The sequence below is a fragment of the Saccopteryx leptura genome, chromosome 1 (assembly GCF_036850995.1).
Source record: "Saccopteryx leptura isolate mSacLep1 chromosome 1, mSacLep1_pri_phased_curated, whole genome shotgun sequence".
In the NCBI taxonomy this organism is placed as follows: Eukaryota; Metazoa; Chordata; class Mammalia; order Chiroptera; family Emballonuridae; genus Saccopteryx; species Saccopteryx leptura.
In genome coordinates, this window is record NC_089503.1 from 151,208,044 (window position 1) to 151,227,384 (window position 19,341).

Consider the following 19,341-nt stretch of genomic DNA (forward strand, 5'->3'; position numbering starts at 1 on the left):
GCGAAGGAAGAGAGAATAGTCAGACCTCATGTCAGTTTCCAGCAATGTATTGTATAATAAATATGTATTGTATAATAAATATGTATTTTCCGACGGCTTTAGGCGACCCTGTGTTTTGGTCGTTCGACCCCCACCGGGGTCGCGACCCACAGGTTGGGAACCACTGCTCTAGTGGGACTGGAAACGTCATAATTTATGAGGTACTGGGTAGAGTATTCAGGAAGGTCTTTCCTTGGGGTTGGCCCAGGCTGAGCATTGCTCTGGGTCCACCTAATCAATTATATTAAGACTAAAGTCTGGCCCTGGCTGGGTGGTTATGTGGGTAAAGCGTCAGCCCAGAATGCCAGAGGTCACGGATTTGACCCATGGTCTACATGGTCAGGGCATGTAAAAGAAGCGACCAAGGAGGGCACAACTAAATGGAACAGCTAAGTGAAACAAGAAGTTGATGCTTCTCTCATTCTCTCTCTCTCTCTCTCTTTCTCTCAAATCAATGGAAAATTAAAGAAAAATTTTAAAAGACTAAAGTCTGAAAGTTTCCTAATAACTGTAATGCATCCATAACAAAACTGTGTAGCATTTACAGAAACTAAAAATTTCCCACATTTAACAAGGTAAAATTCACAATGTCTGATGCTCAATCAAAAATGACCAGACACACACAGAAGCAGGAAACACGATTTATAATGAGAAGGAGAATCAGTCTATTGAACCTGATGTAGAACTGACATAAATTTTAGAATTAGCAATGAAGTACATTAAAACCATTATTATAACTTAATTCTTTTTGTTCTTAAAGTTAAGTAGAGCTATGGGAGATATTAAAGAGAAACACCGTATAAAATTGCTAGTTGGGAATACTATAGTATCTTAAATGAAATATGCACCAAATAGGATGAATGGCAGATTAGACATTACAGATCAAAAGATTAATAAGCTTGAAGACATTAACATTAGAATTAACATTAGAGATTACCCAAAGTAAAGACAAAGAGACACAGAGGAGAAAATGCAAAGACTGTCAATGAGCTGTGGGACAACTTCAAGTCACCTAACGTGTGGGTAATTGGCTTCTGTGACAGTGAGAGAGTGGAAAAAGGGACAGAAAACGGTGTGAAGAAGTAATGGATGAAATATTTTTAAACTTGAAGAAAACTGTTAACTTGGATCCAAGAAGCTCACTGAACCCCACACACGAGAGATAAACAAAACTACACCAAAGCACGTCATAATGAAATCACTCAAAACTGGTGATGGTTAATGTCACGTGCCAACTTGGCTGGGCCCTGCTACTCAAATATGTGCTCAAACAGTATTCTGGGTGTTTCAGTCAGAGTGTTGTCAGAAGAAGTTAATATTGAAACCAGTCAGTTTTGCATAAAGGAGGTTGCTCTTTCTAGAACGTGGGTGGGCCCCATCCCATCAGTTGAAGGTCTGAATGAAACCAAAGACCGCTTTCCCCTGAGCAAGAACTTCTGTGGTGGCTGGCTTTCATGCTTGAAGTGCAGTGTCGGCAGTTTCCTGGGTCTCCAGCCTGCTGACCCAGCCTCTACAATTGTGTGAGTCAATTCCTTACAATAAATGTCTTTCTCTGTGGACAGACACATCCTGTTGGTTCTTTGTGGAGAACCCTGAGTGTACAAAGAGGAAACCTTAAACGCAGATAAAAGATATTACAGAGGAACAACGGTAAGGATTTCTCCTGGTAACAAGGCGAGTGAGAAGACGGGAAAAGCACGTTGCAGCAGTGAAGGGAAGAAGTGATCAACTACACCCAGCCCAGGTATCTTTCAAAAAAGAAAGGCAAGATAAAGTCTTTCTGAGGTGCACAAAAATCTAAACTAATCGATTGCTAGCAGACCAGAATTATAAGAATGTTCAAAGAGCCCCTTCAGGCAGGAAAAAAAAATCTTCTTGGAAATCTGGATGTACACAAAGAAATGATAAATACTAGAAATGGAGACTACATTGGTAAATATATAAGATTCAGTTCTTATTATCAGTCTCTTTACAAGATTATTGTTTAAGCAAAAATAACAAAATATTGTGAGGCGTGTGACATGTCAAGGTAAAATGCATGAAAACAATAGCATAAAAGGGAGAAGGGGAAGAACACTATTTTAAGTTTCTTATACGTGAAGTGATATAGTAACCCATGAAGGTAGACTGTGACAGGTTAAAAAGATGAGCTAGAAACCCTGAGACAACCACTAAAATAATATAGATAGGCAATAAGGCAACAAATGCGATAAGGTGGAATTTCAATTTTGATTTAAAATATTTTATCAAAAGACAGAAAAAAGAGACAAAAAGGAATGAGACTAGATAGGACAAATAGGTGAATAGGTGACAAGCACCACGGTAAGAGATTCAAACCTAACCATCAGTAATCAGATTAACTGTAAATAGTCTAGACTCTTCAGTTAAGAGGCTGCGATTGATATGCTCATATCCAAAAAGCGAGACCCAACTACATGCTGATTTAAGGAAACAAATTTTAAATATAAAGATGCCAATAGTTTAAAAATAAAAGGATGAGAAATGCTATATCATACTAACAGTTGTCCAAAGAACATTGGACTGGCTGTATTAACATCAGACAATGTAAATTTTAGAACAAAGAGCAATGCCAGGGATAAGGTAGTTTATTTACAATGATGAAGAAACCATTTGATCAAGAGGACATACATAATAATGCTAAAAATTTATGTATGTAATAACAGCTTCAAAATAGACAAAATAACAAACAGAACTCAAGAGGGAAATAGATAAACCCACAATTATAGTCAGAGATTTCAACAACTTTCTCTCAGTTATTGATAGAACATGTAGGATGAAAATCAGCCAGAGAAAGTTGACCTAATTAAACTTTATAAAAGACTGTCCCCAACAACAGCAGAGCACATTCTCCTCAAGTGCATATGGAATGTAATTGAGGACATAAAACAAGTGTCATTGTATTTAAAAGGAATCAATTCATACCAAATATGTTCTCAAACCACAGTGAAGTTAAACTAGAAATCAATAACAAGCTCCCTGGAAAAATCCTCAAATATCTGGAAATTAAATAACTTCTAAAGTCATGGATCAAAGAAGACATCAGAAGGGAAATTCTGAAGCATTTCGCACTGAATGAAAATACCATTTATCAGTATTCGTGGGATGCTGCTACAACAGGACTTTAGAGAAATTTTACAGCACTAAAAACCTAGATTAGAAAAGAAGGGCCTCAACTCGGTGACCCCAACTTCCACCTTAAGAAACGAAAAGGGGAAAATGGATTAAACCTAAAGTAAAAAGAAAGAAGTCATAAAGATCAAAGTGGAAATCAATGAAATAGAAAAACAGTACAGAATATCATTGGAACTGATAGCTAGTTTTTTTTGAGATGGTCAATAAAATCATAAAACTTTAGCCAAATTGATCAGGAAAAAGAATCAAAGAAGGCACAAATTAACAATACCAGGAATGAAGAGAGGTTACATGAATAGAGATTCTATAAATAGTCAAAGAAGATATAATGAACAACGTTATGCCAATAAATTTGACAACCTAAGTGTATGTGTGTTAGGAGGTCAGGGGGAGGTTGGTCTGTAGAACCAAGTGAAATACGGGTTCTTCTACACAAAGGATAAGGATAGAAATGGACTAGCCTTCCCGAAACTGACCCCTTGAGGGGCACACCCATTTGTTCTGACGAATGTAGTGCAGAGTTGGGTGTGCCAGGCGTGAGTGAGGATAGGAAAAAGTTGGAGGGGGTTGATGTTGGCTTGTTGAATCTCTGTGTACAGTGTAGCTAGTGAAGGTGGTGGGCAAGAGGTTGGAGAAGCACATCAGTGATGGCGGAGGGCACCGGAGGGTGGGCAGCAGGCTGGTTCCACTTGCCCGTGGACCCACAAAAACCAGTCAGTGCTTGAGTTCCGACAGGCAGAACTGGCTTGTTCAGACTGCCACGTTCCTTCGGTGTGCACGGCGGGTGTGTGTGTGTAGGTAAGCAGAGAGCAGCCTGGGAGGTGGAATGACAAAGCCCAATGGCACGGAAGGTGACAAGGAGAAGACATGAGGATGTCAGGGAGCTGCATGGGCACAAAACAGTCCATGTGAAGGCGGGGGAGCAGTGCAGGCGCCTGAGGACCATGGCGAGAAAGGGGACGATCAGGGAACAGAACTGTGTACAAGTGGAGAAGGGAGAAGTTCTGGAAAGTTAAACTTAAGACACATACGGTTCAGAAATATTTGCCCCGGGTCAGAGTATGTGGCTATCCCACGGGGAGAACTCAATCACACGTACCAATAGTCTCTAGAATCTCATTGCTAAATTAAGCTAACACCACACAAAGATAATTCACGAAAAGAACTCATAGCTTACAAATAAATGGAAAAGCTTTAACTTCACCCAAAGCTTGATTTTACTAGAGAATAAACAAGATGTTAATTTTGTATCTAAACTAACCAAAATGTGTTTCTTTGTGATTATGCTGGTAAGGTTGGAGTGGCATGCTTTATCGGTGGCATTGTGATTGATTGGTGGTGTCCCTTTTCTTAGAAAGCCATTATTTATGTAAGTCAAAGATTATCAAAAACCCTTCACATTTTTTGACCTAGTATTTGGGCCACTGAGAATTTATTTTGAACGTAATTTCAAAGAAACTATATGCACAAAGTGATTCATTGCAACATCTTGATTAACTAAAGCTTGGAGTAATTTAAATGCCCTATAACAAGGGAGTTTGTTAATTAAATTGTGGTACCTCAATTGAATATATTTCCTAGTCTATAATCTTTTCAAATCTTCAATAAAGGAAAATTAAATTTACATTGATTTTTAAAACTAAAGCATGAAACACTGTAGTTTTGAATTGAAAACTATAAAAGAACACATAAAAACAATGTGCTTTGTTGGTATTGCCAAATTATGTGATGTTTTATTCTTTAAGATGATTTCTCTGTAATGTTTTGAGGATACCAAGCCAACGAGAAATGAAATATTTGCCCAGAGTCTGGAACAGTTGAAAAGAGAGTCTACATTGAGAATTAGTTTCTTAGAATGAAAACTTGTCCTAGGAAGGGTAGTGTGTCCAGTTTCAGCAAGAGGAGGGTGTGCGTTTTCTTCAGAAGGAAGGGGACTCTAGACTTTGGTGGATTGTGAACTTCGGCAATCCTTCACCTTTGACATCATTTTAAAGAGATCTTTAAATTGTCATAGTTCAGAGAGCAGGTCCTGGTGGAAGGAAAAGAAAATGGGGTAGCTTGCACCTTGGTCTAGAAACAAGTGAACTCTGTCCGGAGCGAATTCCTTGACTGTATATGCACAGGAATTTGTTGATAAAAGGGCTTGTTAACCTGTAGATTACACAAATATTCTTTTTTGTTGTTGTTTGTTTTTAAGTCAGAGGAATGGAGTTGGAAGACTTTGGATAATATATGGATGTAACCTAGAGGACAACCTACAGAAAAGTGAACTCTTGGAATTGAAAAAAGGTTGAAAAGGTCTTTTTAGGGATAGGTATTACTGCGTTTGAAAGCTTGTCAAATAGTGTGTCATTCAGTTAAAATAGAAAAAGATCACGAGACTTTGAAAGAAATCCAGACAACGTCATGAAAATTTGAATGAGGCATCTTGTAATAACATTAGTATTATTAGCTTGCCTATGTGTTAGGTCAAATGAGAGACAAGCTAAACAGTGAAATCTTGGTATCTGTTCAAGGATTGTGCTTTAGAAATGCCAATAGATTGGATTTCCTTTTATGACGTGGAAACCATATTTAAAAGAATTTCACTGGACCCTTGTCCAAACAGTACAAAACTTACCATGGTAAGACGCATACCCTTGGTCCAGGCCAGGGACATCAGATCTGTGGAATGTCTTTTCCCTTCAGCATTTCTTGGAGTGACCCACGGGTGGCAGAACCACGAGCCACATATCTGTGTACGTGTGTGGTAGGAGGGGTGGGGGAAGGGGGCCTGGAGGTCCAAGTAAAATACTCATGTGTTCCTCACAAGGAATAAAAATAGACTAGCCTCCCTCCTGAAACTAATCTTGTTTCAATTCCAGAAATGTTTTCCCTGCCTTAAAAATTTCAACTCCACCTCTCTTCTATAGCACAGGTTTTGTTGGATTTAAGGACTAAAAGACAAAAAAACTGAAAGTCTATGCTAACAGTGATTTCCCCCAAGACTCCCTAAGTCATATATTTATTAAAATTAGTGGGATTATCTCTTAAGGGAGGTTTCGGTCTTGCTAATGTAGCTTAGATAGGCCAGGAAAAAATGACTGCTAGCTTAGGCTTCAGACATCGAACTGTTGGAGTGGAGTCTGGGGAGACCTTTTCCCGAGGCCCTCAGCCAAAGACCAAAAGCCATTGATGACTGACTCAGTGGTTACTTTTGTTTTCTTTCTTCTTCTTGTTTAATGTCAAAAATGGAATCCGAGTGATGGATAAAACTTCAGGGAGCTGATCTCGACCACTGATCTTGCAGAAGAGGGATTCATGAGCACGAATTCCATTCTCAGACTGGTGAGGGTGAGAGCTGCAGCTAGCACCCCCAGGACAGCAGCGCTGTGGTCACAGCAGCTCTCCTGTCCAGCGCATCAGGGGACGCTTCCTGTGGGAGGCAGCCCCAGGGAGCACGCTGTCGTGCAGAGTCAGCCCGACTTTGTCACTCCCCACCCAAGTCCTTGGTTTTAGGAAGAATGTCTGTTGAACACTTTCTCTACTCAGGCTGTTGTTTGTATTCCGTTAAGCAGCAGCCAATGCAGTGTAGACCCGAGAGCACTTAGTTTGGCTCCTTGTATGGGATTATTTATGAGTAGTAGGGAAAATAAATTAGTGAGTTTATTAGACGTGTGTGTGTGTGTGTGTGTGTGTGTGTGTGTGTGTGTGTGTGTGTGTGTTTCCCCAGTTAGCTTCACTGGGATGTAGGCTTCCAATTGGACAAAAAAGTCTGAATCTATCAGCATGTGGTCTGTGGAGGAGGCTAAGGTTAGCTTAGGACAGGACCTGGGTTCAGATTTTGAGAGAGGGACCCTTTGAGGCTTCCCTTTCCTCCTGGGACACTTGTGCCGACCTGGGCTTTCGGACTATGGTGACAGCTCAATTAGGAAGCAAACATCAGCCCTTAGCACAAATCTTCAAACAGATACTGAGGTCCTGGGATGTGCCTAGAAGCATGCAGGATACATTGTATCTCCACCATTGGGTAGTCCAGCTGGGGGACAGGCATAACACAAATAAATAAACTGATATGTAATTACACCAGTGTAAATCACATACAAGTACTGAGTGCTGGAAGAATAATGATTCCAAAACAAAACAAAACCTGTTCCCAGAACACCAGAGAAAACTCATCTGAAAGAGATGTTAAAACACCACCCAAAGGAGGAAGATTTTGCCACAGGGGCAAAGAACACATGCTTTTGCAAGGACCCTGAGGTAGAAGGGACATAGCTTGCTTCAGAGACACTGAAGAATGTCAGTGGAGGGGGAGATGGTACCAAATATGCCTGGAGAAGAAGAGAGGAACTCGGACAGATGAGGCCTTGTTCGGTGTTTCAGACTCTATCTTGAGTACTGAAAAGCTCTCGAAAGGTTGTAGTTAAGGAAGAGATGTACACAGACATGGTGAGGATGGGGAGAAGCAGGCGTGTTTGAGAACCAGTGTGCAAACTGGGTTTGGAAGCGAGGGCAGCCTCCCAACGTGTGGTCTGGGAGCTCATGACAAGTGCTTATTTCTGTGACAGCAAGTCTGTTTTGTGTGTGTGTGTGTGTGTGTGTGTGTGTTTTATGACAGAGACAGTGAGAGGGACAGATAGGGACAGACAGGAAGGGAGAGAGATGAGAAGCATCAATTCTTTGTTGCGGCACCTTAGTTGTTCATTGATTGCTTTCTCATATGTACCTTGACGGGGTGGGGGGTGGGGGAGGCTACAGCAGAGCCAGTGACCCCTTGCTCAAGCCAGATGAGCCCACGCTCAACTTGGGCTCAACTTGCTCAAACCAGATGAGCCCACACTCAAGCTGGAAGCTGGCAACCTCGGAGTTTTGAACCTGGGTCCTCCGCGTCCCAGTCCAACATTCTATCCACTGCACCACCACCTGGTCATGCAGCAAGTCTGATTCTCAACACCGCTTTCATAATCTATCAGAGCATGAGGTGCATGTGATCAGGACTGGGAGAAAGTGGCCAGGACGCATTTGCTGACCTTCAGTGTTACTTATTTATTTTACTTTTTTCAAAGACCCTTGATAGCACTGAGTGCCATCCATTCTGATTTACAGATAAGGAAGTTAGCTAGGCATTGAGTAACTTGCTGGCTAGGGGAATTGAGTAACTTGCTACCAGTCATGGCAGAGCCAGAGTGTGTACCACGCAGAGCCGAGTGTTACCCCTCCAGGCACCCCTTTAAGGAAGGTATTTTCCTGGCTGGACCTTTGTCTCTGATAAATATTCACCTCCCATCTTGACCTCATCCAGTCCAATGCAAAGGAACGACACACAGTTGATCTGATAATTGTCACCCTTCTGGATTGCCCTGCTGGTGAACCAAATGTGTGTCTTTGACTTTATTTCTTTTTAATTCATTGCAAACATTGAGAGAGACTGAAGTAGAAACGTCTTGTTTCCTTTCCATGAATTGTGCATTTTCTTTCTTTCTGGACTATCTAGGCTCAGTCCTCTGAACATTAATTACTACAGCCTTATTGTAAAAATAATATGGAGTTAGCAAATGGAAGACTGTATCTACCTTCGCAGTATAAACCTGGCCACACGTGTTCTGTTTGGAGAGAGAACATTTATGAGCATTCGGCAGAAACTTTTATACACCTATAAAATAACATTGCTTGGGTTACTTTGGCATGGACATTTGAGGACATTTCTGTAGTCAGTTTATTACAAAATCTGCACAGGGATTAAAGACAGTAACAGTGATATAATCTGCCTGTTGGAATGATACATTTCAAAAGTTGTATTTTGCATATGGGTGTGGCAGTTTTCTGGAAGGCTGCTACTTTCCTTTGGGTGCCTGCATATTGTCAGCTCTGAAGAATCGAAGCAGATGAAACATTTGCTGTCTGCATGACTGTTGGGGCCCGTCCCATTTCTCTGGAAAACCCAAGCTTGAGTTGTCCTGAACCTCACCGCTAGTAGATTGTTCAGCATTTGCACGGGGCCTTTTGTTTTCAGGTTTCACAATCATTGCCTTTTAATCCATATGCACCTCCAGGAGGTAGGTGAATACATTCAAGCATCCAAGCCTCCTGCAGGCAAATATCCGTGCCAGCAGTGTTGTGATTGGCATTGGCTTTCCTTACTAGTTCCCCCGAGGCCAGACACCTGGGGAGGCTTTCCCGAGGGCCCCGGGCCTCCCCCCTCGCTTCTTCTTTGTGCACCGTTAACCATACCACAGGGCCCACCATGCCTGTCTGTGGTGAACCCACATGGGAAGGGTATGTTCTGGAAGATCCTTCGTGAGCTCAATGCACACTGATGTTCCGTGTGGCAGATTTCAGCTCTTAACACTTGCATCCCTCCAGCGAAGGTACTTTTCATTGCATGGTCATCTGGGCAGCTCCAGCTAAGGACAGAGCTCAATTAGTGGCCACCAGGATTTCTGACCTCTGAGTCTGTCATCGGGGTTGCAGAAGATACACAGACTGAATGATTAAATCATCAACAGTGAAGTATTGACACAGAATGCCAACAGTTATATATGTCGTGTGCATAGCTGCGCCAGGCGCTGTGATGAGCATAACGCATACATATCTTATCCTTCTAACAACCCTGGGAGGGAGATGCTATCACGCCCCGTCTGCAAGCAGGGAAGCCTGGGCTCGTAGGATGCCTGCAGGCGCAGAGCGCACAGAAGCCCAGCTCTGTCTGACTCCAAAGTCACTGATGAACCATCACATGATTATTCCCTGCCTGAAGTGGCCAGTGACATCCACAAACTTCAAGGGCTAGGAAAGTATACCAGGAAAGGAGTGGGAAGAAGAGGGTGGAGTATAAAAAGGGTATGGATTGATTTTCTCTTCCAAAAGCACGGCCACACACAAAGAATTGTTCTTAGGCACGTGGTACTTTCTTTGTATCTCTTTACCTCTCCAGGCACTTACCAAACTTGCTTCAGTTGACAATCTGTGTCTTCTTTTTTACTTGGATAGTTTATTGAAAAGGGGACTGTGTTCAGTCTGTCTTGCAGTTGTACATATTAAATAATGCTTAAAATCTTAAAGTGGTCGGGTGCTCAGAAAATTGCTGAGTAACTTTTAAAAATCATTAAGGCTTTTAATGGAAAAAGAGGTTCTTGTATATGGGGAAACATTCAAATGAGACTAAAGAATCTTTGCTCTATTTAAGACCTCCAAACCATCAGTTCTCTCAAGAGACTCTGCCTTCCAGTTTCTAGTGGAGCTTTTCAGAAATATTTAGTGTACACATTTGTTTACATATGTGTGCATGTATGTCTTTGCAGAGGGATGTGCACACTCACATATGTTGCTATTTAATTGACTTACATGATGATAGCTAAGTCCTAAATACATAGTTAATGATAAAGCTACACTCTGAATATATATTTAATAGGGATCATTTATTACAGACATTATAAAATGATTGCCTTGCATAAGTAATGGAAGAAAAATGTATGTATAACCACATCCTTAAAAGACAACTAACATAAATACTATGTAATTCCACTACAAGATGGTTCTAATTTAGATCCTTAATCTCTAGGGTTGCTGAGTTACATGTGAGAGAAAATTAACTTTAGGAATTAGTTTGATGCAAAGGTTCCCAATAGATTTAATATTTTCTTTGAGGTTTTTCTCTATTATTTCAAAGTGACTTTCTTACAATTAATAACATTTTCAAAGTGACAATATATATTAAAGAATAAGACAGTGTGTTGAAGTAAAGGGTTATATTTTGCTGTAATACACAGCTATGTTTTGAAAAATGTTGCAACAATATCAGATTATCAATTTATCTAGGAAATTATGTGTTTCCAGTGTAAATACGAGCTAAGGAAAGCATCTCTTAATCTGCCTTAAAACAAGGATTTGAGCATCTTCTGCATTTTAAAAAATTATTACTAATTCTCTTTTTTTATGTTTTCTGATTTTAGGTTTCAGTATAAAAGCAGTGCCGTTCCAGAACGCCATCTTGAATGTAAAAGAACTCGGAGGTATACCACTTCAACTCATTTCTACGTCTGGCTTTCACTCTTACTAATTTGTGTTAATGTGTTACATGCAATTAAAGCATCATGATTTGTTCCTTTAGTAGGTGATTTATTTTTGCTTTTCTCTTGATATAATACATTTCCTTGAAATATTTCTTTCTCTTTATATATGTTTTAAAGGTTGTTAATAGTTCTAAGTAATACAAACTTTGTTTTCTTTTGTATGAGTCAAAGGACTATCTTATTTAGGGCCTTTTCAGAAACTGTTCTCTTAGGCTTTACTTGTTCAAAATGTATTCTTTTTTTTTTTTTTTTTCCCCATTTTTCTGAAGCTGGAAACAGGGAGAGACAGTCAGACAGACTCCCGCATGCGCCCGACCGGGATCCACCCGGCACGCCCACCAGGGGCGACGCTCTGCCCACCAGGGGGCGATGCTCTGCCCATCCTGGGCGTCGCCATATTGCGACCAGAGCCACTCTAGCGCCTGAGGCAGAGGCCACAGAGCCATCCCCAGTGCCCGGGCTATCTTTGCTCCAATGGAGCCTCAGCTGCGGGAGGGGAAGAGAGAGACAGAGAGGAAAGCGCGGCGGAGGGGTGGAGAAGCAAATGGGCGCTTCTCCTATGTGCCCTGGCCAGGAATCGAACCCGGGTCCTCCGCACGCTAGGCCGTCGCTCTACCGCTGAGCCAACCGGCCAGGGCCTCAAAATGTATTCTTAAGTGAAAAGTCTGAAGAGAATTTAACAACATAGAAAAATAAGCTCTCTGTTATTCGGGGCAAAGAACTGTATTTTAGAGGAGTTTGTGTTTATATGGCGGGTTTTATTGTATCAAATCTTTTTAGTGTATTTGTTCCAATAATAAATCTCTGCCCGGGGGTTCTTCACTGGCCTGGTGCATTTATTGGCTAGGCTGCACCCTAAACTATACATCACTCAGTCTTCCATTGCTGTCTCTGTCTGGGATTTGGGGGCTGTGTTTTATGTCAGTCCGGGTCATTACCCATGTAAATGGATCAACAAAGAAATCAGTCAGTTCAGTGAACCTACTAAATTCTCTAACTGCATAGGGAAACGGTGAATGTGCTGGGGTTCAGTGGACCATGGGTGAGTTTAATGACTTAGAAGAAAGTTTTCTTCTATTTCTTCTTTAATCACTTTGTGATATTGACCTTACCCTGTTCTTTTTAAAAGTTCTTTCAAACTGTGACTTATTTTTAACTTGATAAAATTGAAACTCAAACTTGATTTCATTAGTGCTTGATGCCTTCTTATTTTATCTCATTGTGTATTGCCTGATCACCTCAGGTGTGGTTGTAGGGAGCTGTGTCCAGGACAGGCATACTTCTGCCAGTCTGTCCTCTAGCTCAATGGTCCCCAACCCCTGGGCTGCAGACCGGTACCGGTCCGTGGTCCATTTGGTAACAGTCCACAGAGAAAGAATAAATAACTTACATTATTTCCGTTGTATTTATATTTAAGTCTGAACAATGTTTTATTTTTTAAAAATGACCAGATTCCCCTGTTACATCCGTCTAAAACTCACTCTTGATGCTTGTCTCGTCAGTTTGACAATTATATTTAAAAATACCACAGTTTTTATGCCGGTCGCATAATTTTATTTTGTCCATTTATCCGTCCCACCCTAAAGGCCGGTCCGTGAAAATATTTTCTGACATTAAACCAGTCCGTGGCCCAAAAAAGGTTGGGGACCACTGCTCTAGCTAATTTTGACTGGTGTAGTTGTTAAAATCAACTGTTGATGACTTCTGATTTTCCTTTAAGATATTTGGTTTTGTCATTTTGACTACAAAAGTCCTAAGACATAAATATTCTTATAATAGAGTACATTTTCCATGTAAAAATTTTGAAAGACGGTGTTCCTTTAGAGCAGGCATCCCCAAATACAGTCCCCGCTGCACTTCCGGAAGGGGCACCTCTTTCATTGGTGGTCGGTGAGAGGAGCACTGTATGTGGCGGCCCTCCAACAGTCTAAGGGACAGTGAACTGACCCCCAGTGTAAAAAGTTTGGGGACCCCTGATTTAGAGTGAATATTTCGATATGGGGGGCAAAAGTAGGTTTACAGTTCCAATACAAGTAAATACAACAATAATACATAGATAATGCAAGTATAAATGCCTTATTTCACATACTCACAGCTATAAACCTACTTTTGACCAACTCTGTCTTAGCTTATGGTTTCTGGTGACTCTTTACTTCTCAGGGCCCTTAGTATTGTAGTCAAGATAACATACTATAAAAGTCCTTAGATTCAAAATGCATGAATTGAGAAGTCTATTGGTTTTAAACATGGATGATACTTACATAGTATTTTATTACTAGACTATACATAGAACTTTGCTTGAACACCCTCCAGGTGTAAGAAACTGTTTATTTATTGATAAGGCGTTTATTATCTATCGATGTTTTGTTGGGTAATCTAAATAGTGAATGTATCTGGACAAATTAAAAACTTGAAGGACACTGAAGAAATTTTTATAGCCTTGACTTCATGTACAGGACAGCAGGTCCTTGAATAACGTAGTTTTATTCAGCATGGTTTTTGTCCTGACCATGAGACGCTGTAGGAACTCAATAACTCTTGCTCAGGTCAGTCAGCCTGTGTTAAAATCATTTTCACTGCAACTCCCAGAGCAAACTGAGGATGTTAAGTGAGGATTGACTGTACAATAAAAGATCAAAATAGAAGGCAGGCGTGTTTTGTGGGAATCCATCTGTTCCCAGGTGAAACTTTGCCAGGAAACAAACAAACAAACACAATACTGTGCCCTGACAGTTGCTGAAATGGAGACTATAGTGGAGAAGATGCTGTAGGGGTTTGGTGGTAAAGTTTGAGTTTTCGGTTATTCAGCGATGAGGTGAGACACAGGGAACAGATGCAGGAGTGGAGATGAGTACATCAGTTCCCAGGCTAACGATATGTAGTATTAGGCACATGGTATTCTGTCCCCTCAATTTGAGTAGTTCTGTCTTCAGTTGAGAGACTGTGTCCAGGGGTAGCTGATCTGTACCCTGGGTCACGTGCTCGGAGACAAGCAATAGAGGGAGTTCCATTCCTTGGTAGCCCATTCACTAATTCCTTTATTTACAAACACTTCTTGAGGGCTCCTCTGCCTCGGACAGGACGGGGCACGAGGCTAAGTCTCATCCAAGAATGCGTGAACGGGAAGCTAACGCAGGTAAAGAGAGTAGCTCCCCCAGGATTTAGAGTAGATCTTACGTATCAAGGAGCTCATCCCCATATACGGTCTGTGGCATTTAGGGAGAATAATGACCGACTGAAACCAGGCTGTTTGAGAGGAGGTTGCTTGACTGAGGATGTCTGATTTCAATAGGAAAGAATGGAGGTTTTAGGATCAATGTGTGAAGATAGGAAACCTTTACTCACACATGGAGGGCTTCTGCGAACACAGGTTTAATCTGAGTTCAGTTAGGTTGTCAATTTGGGAAAGATTCTGAAATCAAGGGAGAAGCTCAGGCAGGTTGAGGTAAAGATGGCGGACACTGGGTGCCACGCTCTGGAGGGTGGAGTGCTGGGGGCGGGCGTCGTTCTGCCCATCCTGAGTCCGAGAGGCCGGCCTGGCCCTGAGCCTCCCTGTGGACGTCTTCCTCTGCCCCTGCAGATAGTCCCAATGCTCACCAGCAGCCCCTTCTCAGCCTTAATTTAGATTTCTCACTTCTTCGAAACAGACATCAACTCGTGCTCCTTATGCGGTAAGGAGACATGGTATGGAATGGAGCAGCAATGACTCGTGGAGTTAAATTAAAGAAAGTGACTTTGGGGAGAACTCACAGTAAACTTTATGTTTGTACACATAACTGGTAGATGTTTGCATATATGCACATATATAGATGATGTGAACAACATGTAACATACCTAATTCTATGTTATCATTTTTTTCCCCTCTATGAGGGTGTTTCTTACATCTTTCACCTGCAGATTTCTTTAACTCTCGTTCATATGAGTGTTTCTCATATGGACCTTTCTCCAGTCATTTTAGCAGTTACTTGTGTCAAGCGTGATTCTAGGGAATATGAATAAAGGAGATTTAAAACACATCCCCTGTCTCCAAGGACTCACAGTTCAGCCACAGAGACAGACGTGAAAACAAATATTTGAAACTAATAAAATTATGGGGGAAAATAGGAACAAGGTTAAGGTTAGAGGTGACACAGAGATGGACACCATCTGTCCAGCCTTGTGGTCCAACAGGTGAGTTCTGTCTTCACCATCCTGAGAATGACTTGCTCTCCTCAACGTACCTGTTGCAGCTTCCGGGGCTGCACAGGTGCTGCCCACCCATCGTGATGTGAAGTTGGAACTCGACGTTTTCTTTTTCTATTCTTCCCTTGCTCCCCTTACTCTCCCCCACCCCCACATTCTCAGTTCATCTTTGCAGCTTTGTGATAGAGAGCAGATTCATTATTTCACAGATAACACGACACAGGCTATTTAGGGAAATTGGGTGACTTGATCACGGTTATTTGGAGACAGGGTCAGGCAGTGGGCCTGAGTGCTTGCACTTAACCCATGTACTGTGTATGCAGAACCTTGATCCAGTGCTGGGCACGGCGGGACGGGGCCCCTACAGGTCCCGCGGCCGCTGCTTTGATCACAGGCACAATTTAGCCTTCCCACATTGGCGTTCTTTCCATTAACACTGCATCGAGGAAACATGGACACCTTGCTTTCTGCTCAAAAACTTTTACAGAACTTCATCTCTGATTATTGCAGGTGATGTTCTCATTTGTTTCCATCATTCAGTCTCTTCAATCCTTTCAAGTCAAACCCGCCTCATTTAGTGCTGGTCCTGATGTGGGACCTGGGACCATGCTTCCCTCCAGTTGCCTGAGGCTACCTTTTGAAACGAGGCATTGTCTGAGCTTTCCAGACCATCTGGAATCTTCCCCAGGCATGTCCTGTTCAAACTCCTTCATTCTCCCTAATTCACGTGTTTGGCGGACATTTCCTGAGTGCATAAAAGGCCGAGTTCTAGAACGTGGTGGTCGTTCTAGTGTGGAGACAGGTGCCAGCCTCGCGTGCACACAAGGGAAGACTCTCTACTTAACTTCTCTCCTTGATTAAAGCCAAACACCACTTCCTTAGGCTCAGGACAGATGTCCAGGCTGATCCCTGCCATGCGGAAGGGACGTTTCAGTACCGTCCAGTGAGGCTGGGTGTTTGTCTGACCCCGTGAAGGACAGTCTGAAGCAGGGGTCGGGAACCTTTTTGGCTGAGAGAGTCATGAACGCCACATATTTTAAAATGTAATTCTGTGAGAGCTATACAATATGTTTAACACTAAATACAAGTAAATATATGCATTTTATGTAAGACCAACACTTTTAAAGTACAATAAGTCTCTGAATTCTTTTTAATAGCGTTGTTAGGCTGTTGCTAACCAATGATGAATAAAGTACTTCTTACCATTAATGTGACTTCTGGTGCTGCATGGTTTTGCTGATGGCTTTGTAGTCTGGTTGATATGTGGTGAAGTTAAGCTTCATGCAGGCGTTGAGACTTCCATCCGTTAAACGTGATCATAGGTTGGTCTTAACGTTCTTTGGATGTGAGAAAGACTGCTCATATGCATACGTAGAGCCAAACATTGTCAGTACAGCAATACTCACATGCTGTAGTGTGTGGTATGTGATAGGAAGCGCGTTCCAAGTTTTGACATGCTGCCACATCATCCTACAGAAACTAGGAAGGTTTTCCTTTTATTTGGTACAGATTTCACATTTCTATCGTCTTTTGTTGCTTTCCTGTGACTGGTCAAAAGTGCACCATGACTTTACGGACACACTGTACATGAGAATGTTTTATATTTTTAACGTTATTTTTTTTATTAAAGATTTGTCTGCGAGCCAGATGTAGCCATCAAAAGAGCCACATCTGGCTCGTGAGCCATAGGTGCTCGACCCCTGGTCTGGAGTGTATTGCTCAGTGAACTGTTTTTGGGGGTTTTTTTCCTGCCTTTTCTTTCATTTGGGAAGTTTTTGTTGAAACCAATCTAAATTCTTTCTCTTTTAGTTGTCATTTATTACTCGACCTGTCTTGCTCTATTGTTTATTTCTTTTTTTGTTGTTTATTTCTATTTTTCTGGGTTTTGTGCATCTATTCTGGATGGACAGACTATCAAAGAATCGTCCTTCCTCCTAGGAATGTATCTCAAAGCCCAGCCGTTGTTTGTGATTCTAGGCGAGTCCCCTCTTCAGAGTCTCTGTTTCCCTGTAGGTAATGGAGGAATCCTTGTTCGTACATCACATAATCCTTGTTTCTACTTCATAAAATCCTTGTGAAGATGAAATGAGTGTCTGCTCAAGTATTTAGAGATCACCTGCCCCATAGCTACCATTTCTGGAAGATTTACTTGCATTATATCATAATTATATCCTCACTCCCTCATCCCCCCCAAAAACACCTTTCAGTAAAGCCTTTTCCCCCAATGTCTTGAACAATAATAACCCGGATCACACTTGGATGGCTTCTTCTCTTTGTGGTCATGCCTCTCCCACATAGAAGAGGTAGTCTCCGCATTGCACTGCACCTGTTTAAGCCGTGAAGTCCCTGGGAAGGGAGTCTTTTGGTGGCTGCCTCTTGTACTGCTGGCACTGCACGCTGCACGCATGGGAGTGTTTTACTCCCCCCAACTCACCCCTCTCCTGTTTTAAGTGGCCACCTGATGGACCCCTGTGAACGCCTAGTGCCCCTTGGTAGTGTTTGCTCCATTTTGCTTACGCGTTTTAGCCAAATTACTGAGGTGAGGGCATCTGGCCTTCTGGTGAGTTGAAGGCAGGGGTCCCCTTGCGGCAACATCACAGCTCTGCTGAGCTTTCATGTCTTAAATCCACAAACAGATTTGCACGCATATGTCGGTCTCTGTCCCTTGATTTTCAAATTTTATTGGTAGGTTGATAGACTCCAAAGAGGACAATTTCATGTCTGAGCAGGTCGGGTGTTTGCTCCTGTTTACCAGTAAGGATCTGGGCACTGCCATATTCCTCTCTTTCCCGAACTGAGTTCCGGGACCACAACTGCTCTTAGGAAGTAACTTGTTTACTCCCTCTGACAACCTAAGGGTCCTATGTCTGTGTTGTCCATTTGTCGTCCCCTAACGCTCCACCCCCACCATCACACTCCGTGGTGGTCACATCTCCCCACTTGACCGTGGGGAAGGCTAGGAGAAGCTCACACACTGAGCTGTCTTTACATTTCAGTGTTCACGGTTGCCTGTGGTCCATCAGGAGGAAAGTTTATGGAGACTTTTGTGTGCACCTGATTTTCTTTTTTTTTTTTGTTCTCTAAAGACGAGTTGAATTTTTTCCAGAAGGTGGCGAGGGTGTGGTGGTAAGGGCCAGTTGCGTCCATCCATCCATCTGCCCGTTGACTTCAGCCCATGCAACAGTGACTGAATGATTTTTTTAGAGTTGTCAGCTAAGCCGTTTTTCTTTTTTTCAAGGTTGCTTCTTGTGGCAGCCAAGCTGTTATATGAAACAGATGTTGACTCTGTCCCCTTTCTTTGTTTGTCTAGAGGACTCGGCCCCGTGTGAAAGGTGTTGTTTCCCTGTGTCCTGCTTGTCATCTTCGGGACTGTGAATCTGTCCAGGTCATTTGCATTCCTTAATTTCTCCCAAAACTGTACAGGGCACACTTGACAGGCTGTTGTGGGGGAGGGTGGCTGGGAGAGGGGGATCCTGCTTGCTGCCTGCTTCCTTCAATTTCTGCTTTTTGTCCCTGGCCGTGCGATGCCTTTCACCAAAATACAGCTTTCTCCCTTCATGATCTTTTGTTACAACTTACTTCAGAGGGAAGGATAGTTCTCTAATTTTTCTCTGACATGTTTTCACCGTTTTGCGGGTATGATGATTATTCCTCCACATCCCCACCTCTATCTCCTGTTTAAAAAAAATTAACCCAGGTGGTATGGCTCTTTTAGAATTTGTTCTTACTGGATGACCCCCTGTCCTGCCCTGCCACAACAAATAAACAAATAAATAATAATTCAACTGAGTACCTATGGATTTCATGTACTCAGTGGCTATACAACAGAGGCAGAGGAAGAATCCAGGCAGTATAAACCGATCAGTGGGCAGTGTGGTTGAAAAAGAGACAGCACGGACAGATAGACGGACGG

General features: G+C 42.2%; 1 protein-coding gene across 3 annotated transcripts in view; it reads left to right on the forward strand.

Moving 5' to 3' along the window:
* Window positions 1-19,341, forward strand: part of ARL15 (ADP ribosylation factor like GTPase 15) — a 371,944-nt gene that overhangs the window by 146,260 nt on the left and 206,343 nt on the right. For all 3 annotated transcript variants that reach the window (XM_066377760.1, XM_066377778.1, XM_066377769.1), the window contains exon 3: window positions 11,127-11,186. In XM_066377760.1, coding sequence (XP_066233857.1) covers window positions 11,127-11,186 — 60 coding nt within the window. The remainder of the gene's footprint in view (window positions 1-11,126; window positions 11,187-19,341) is intronic.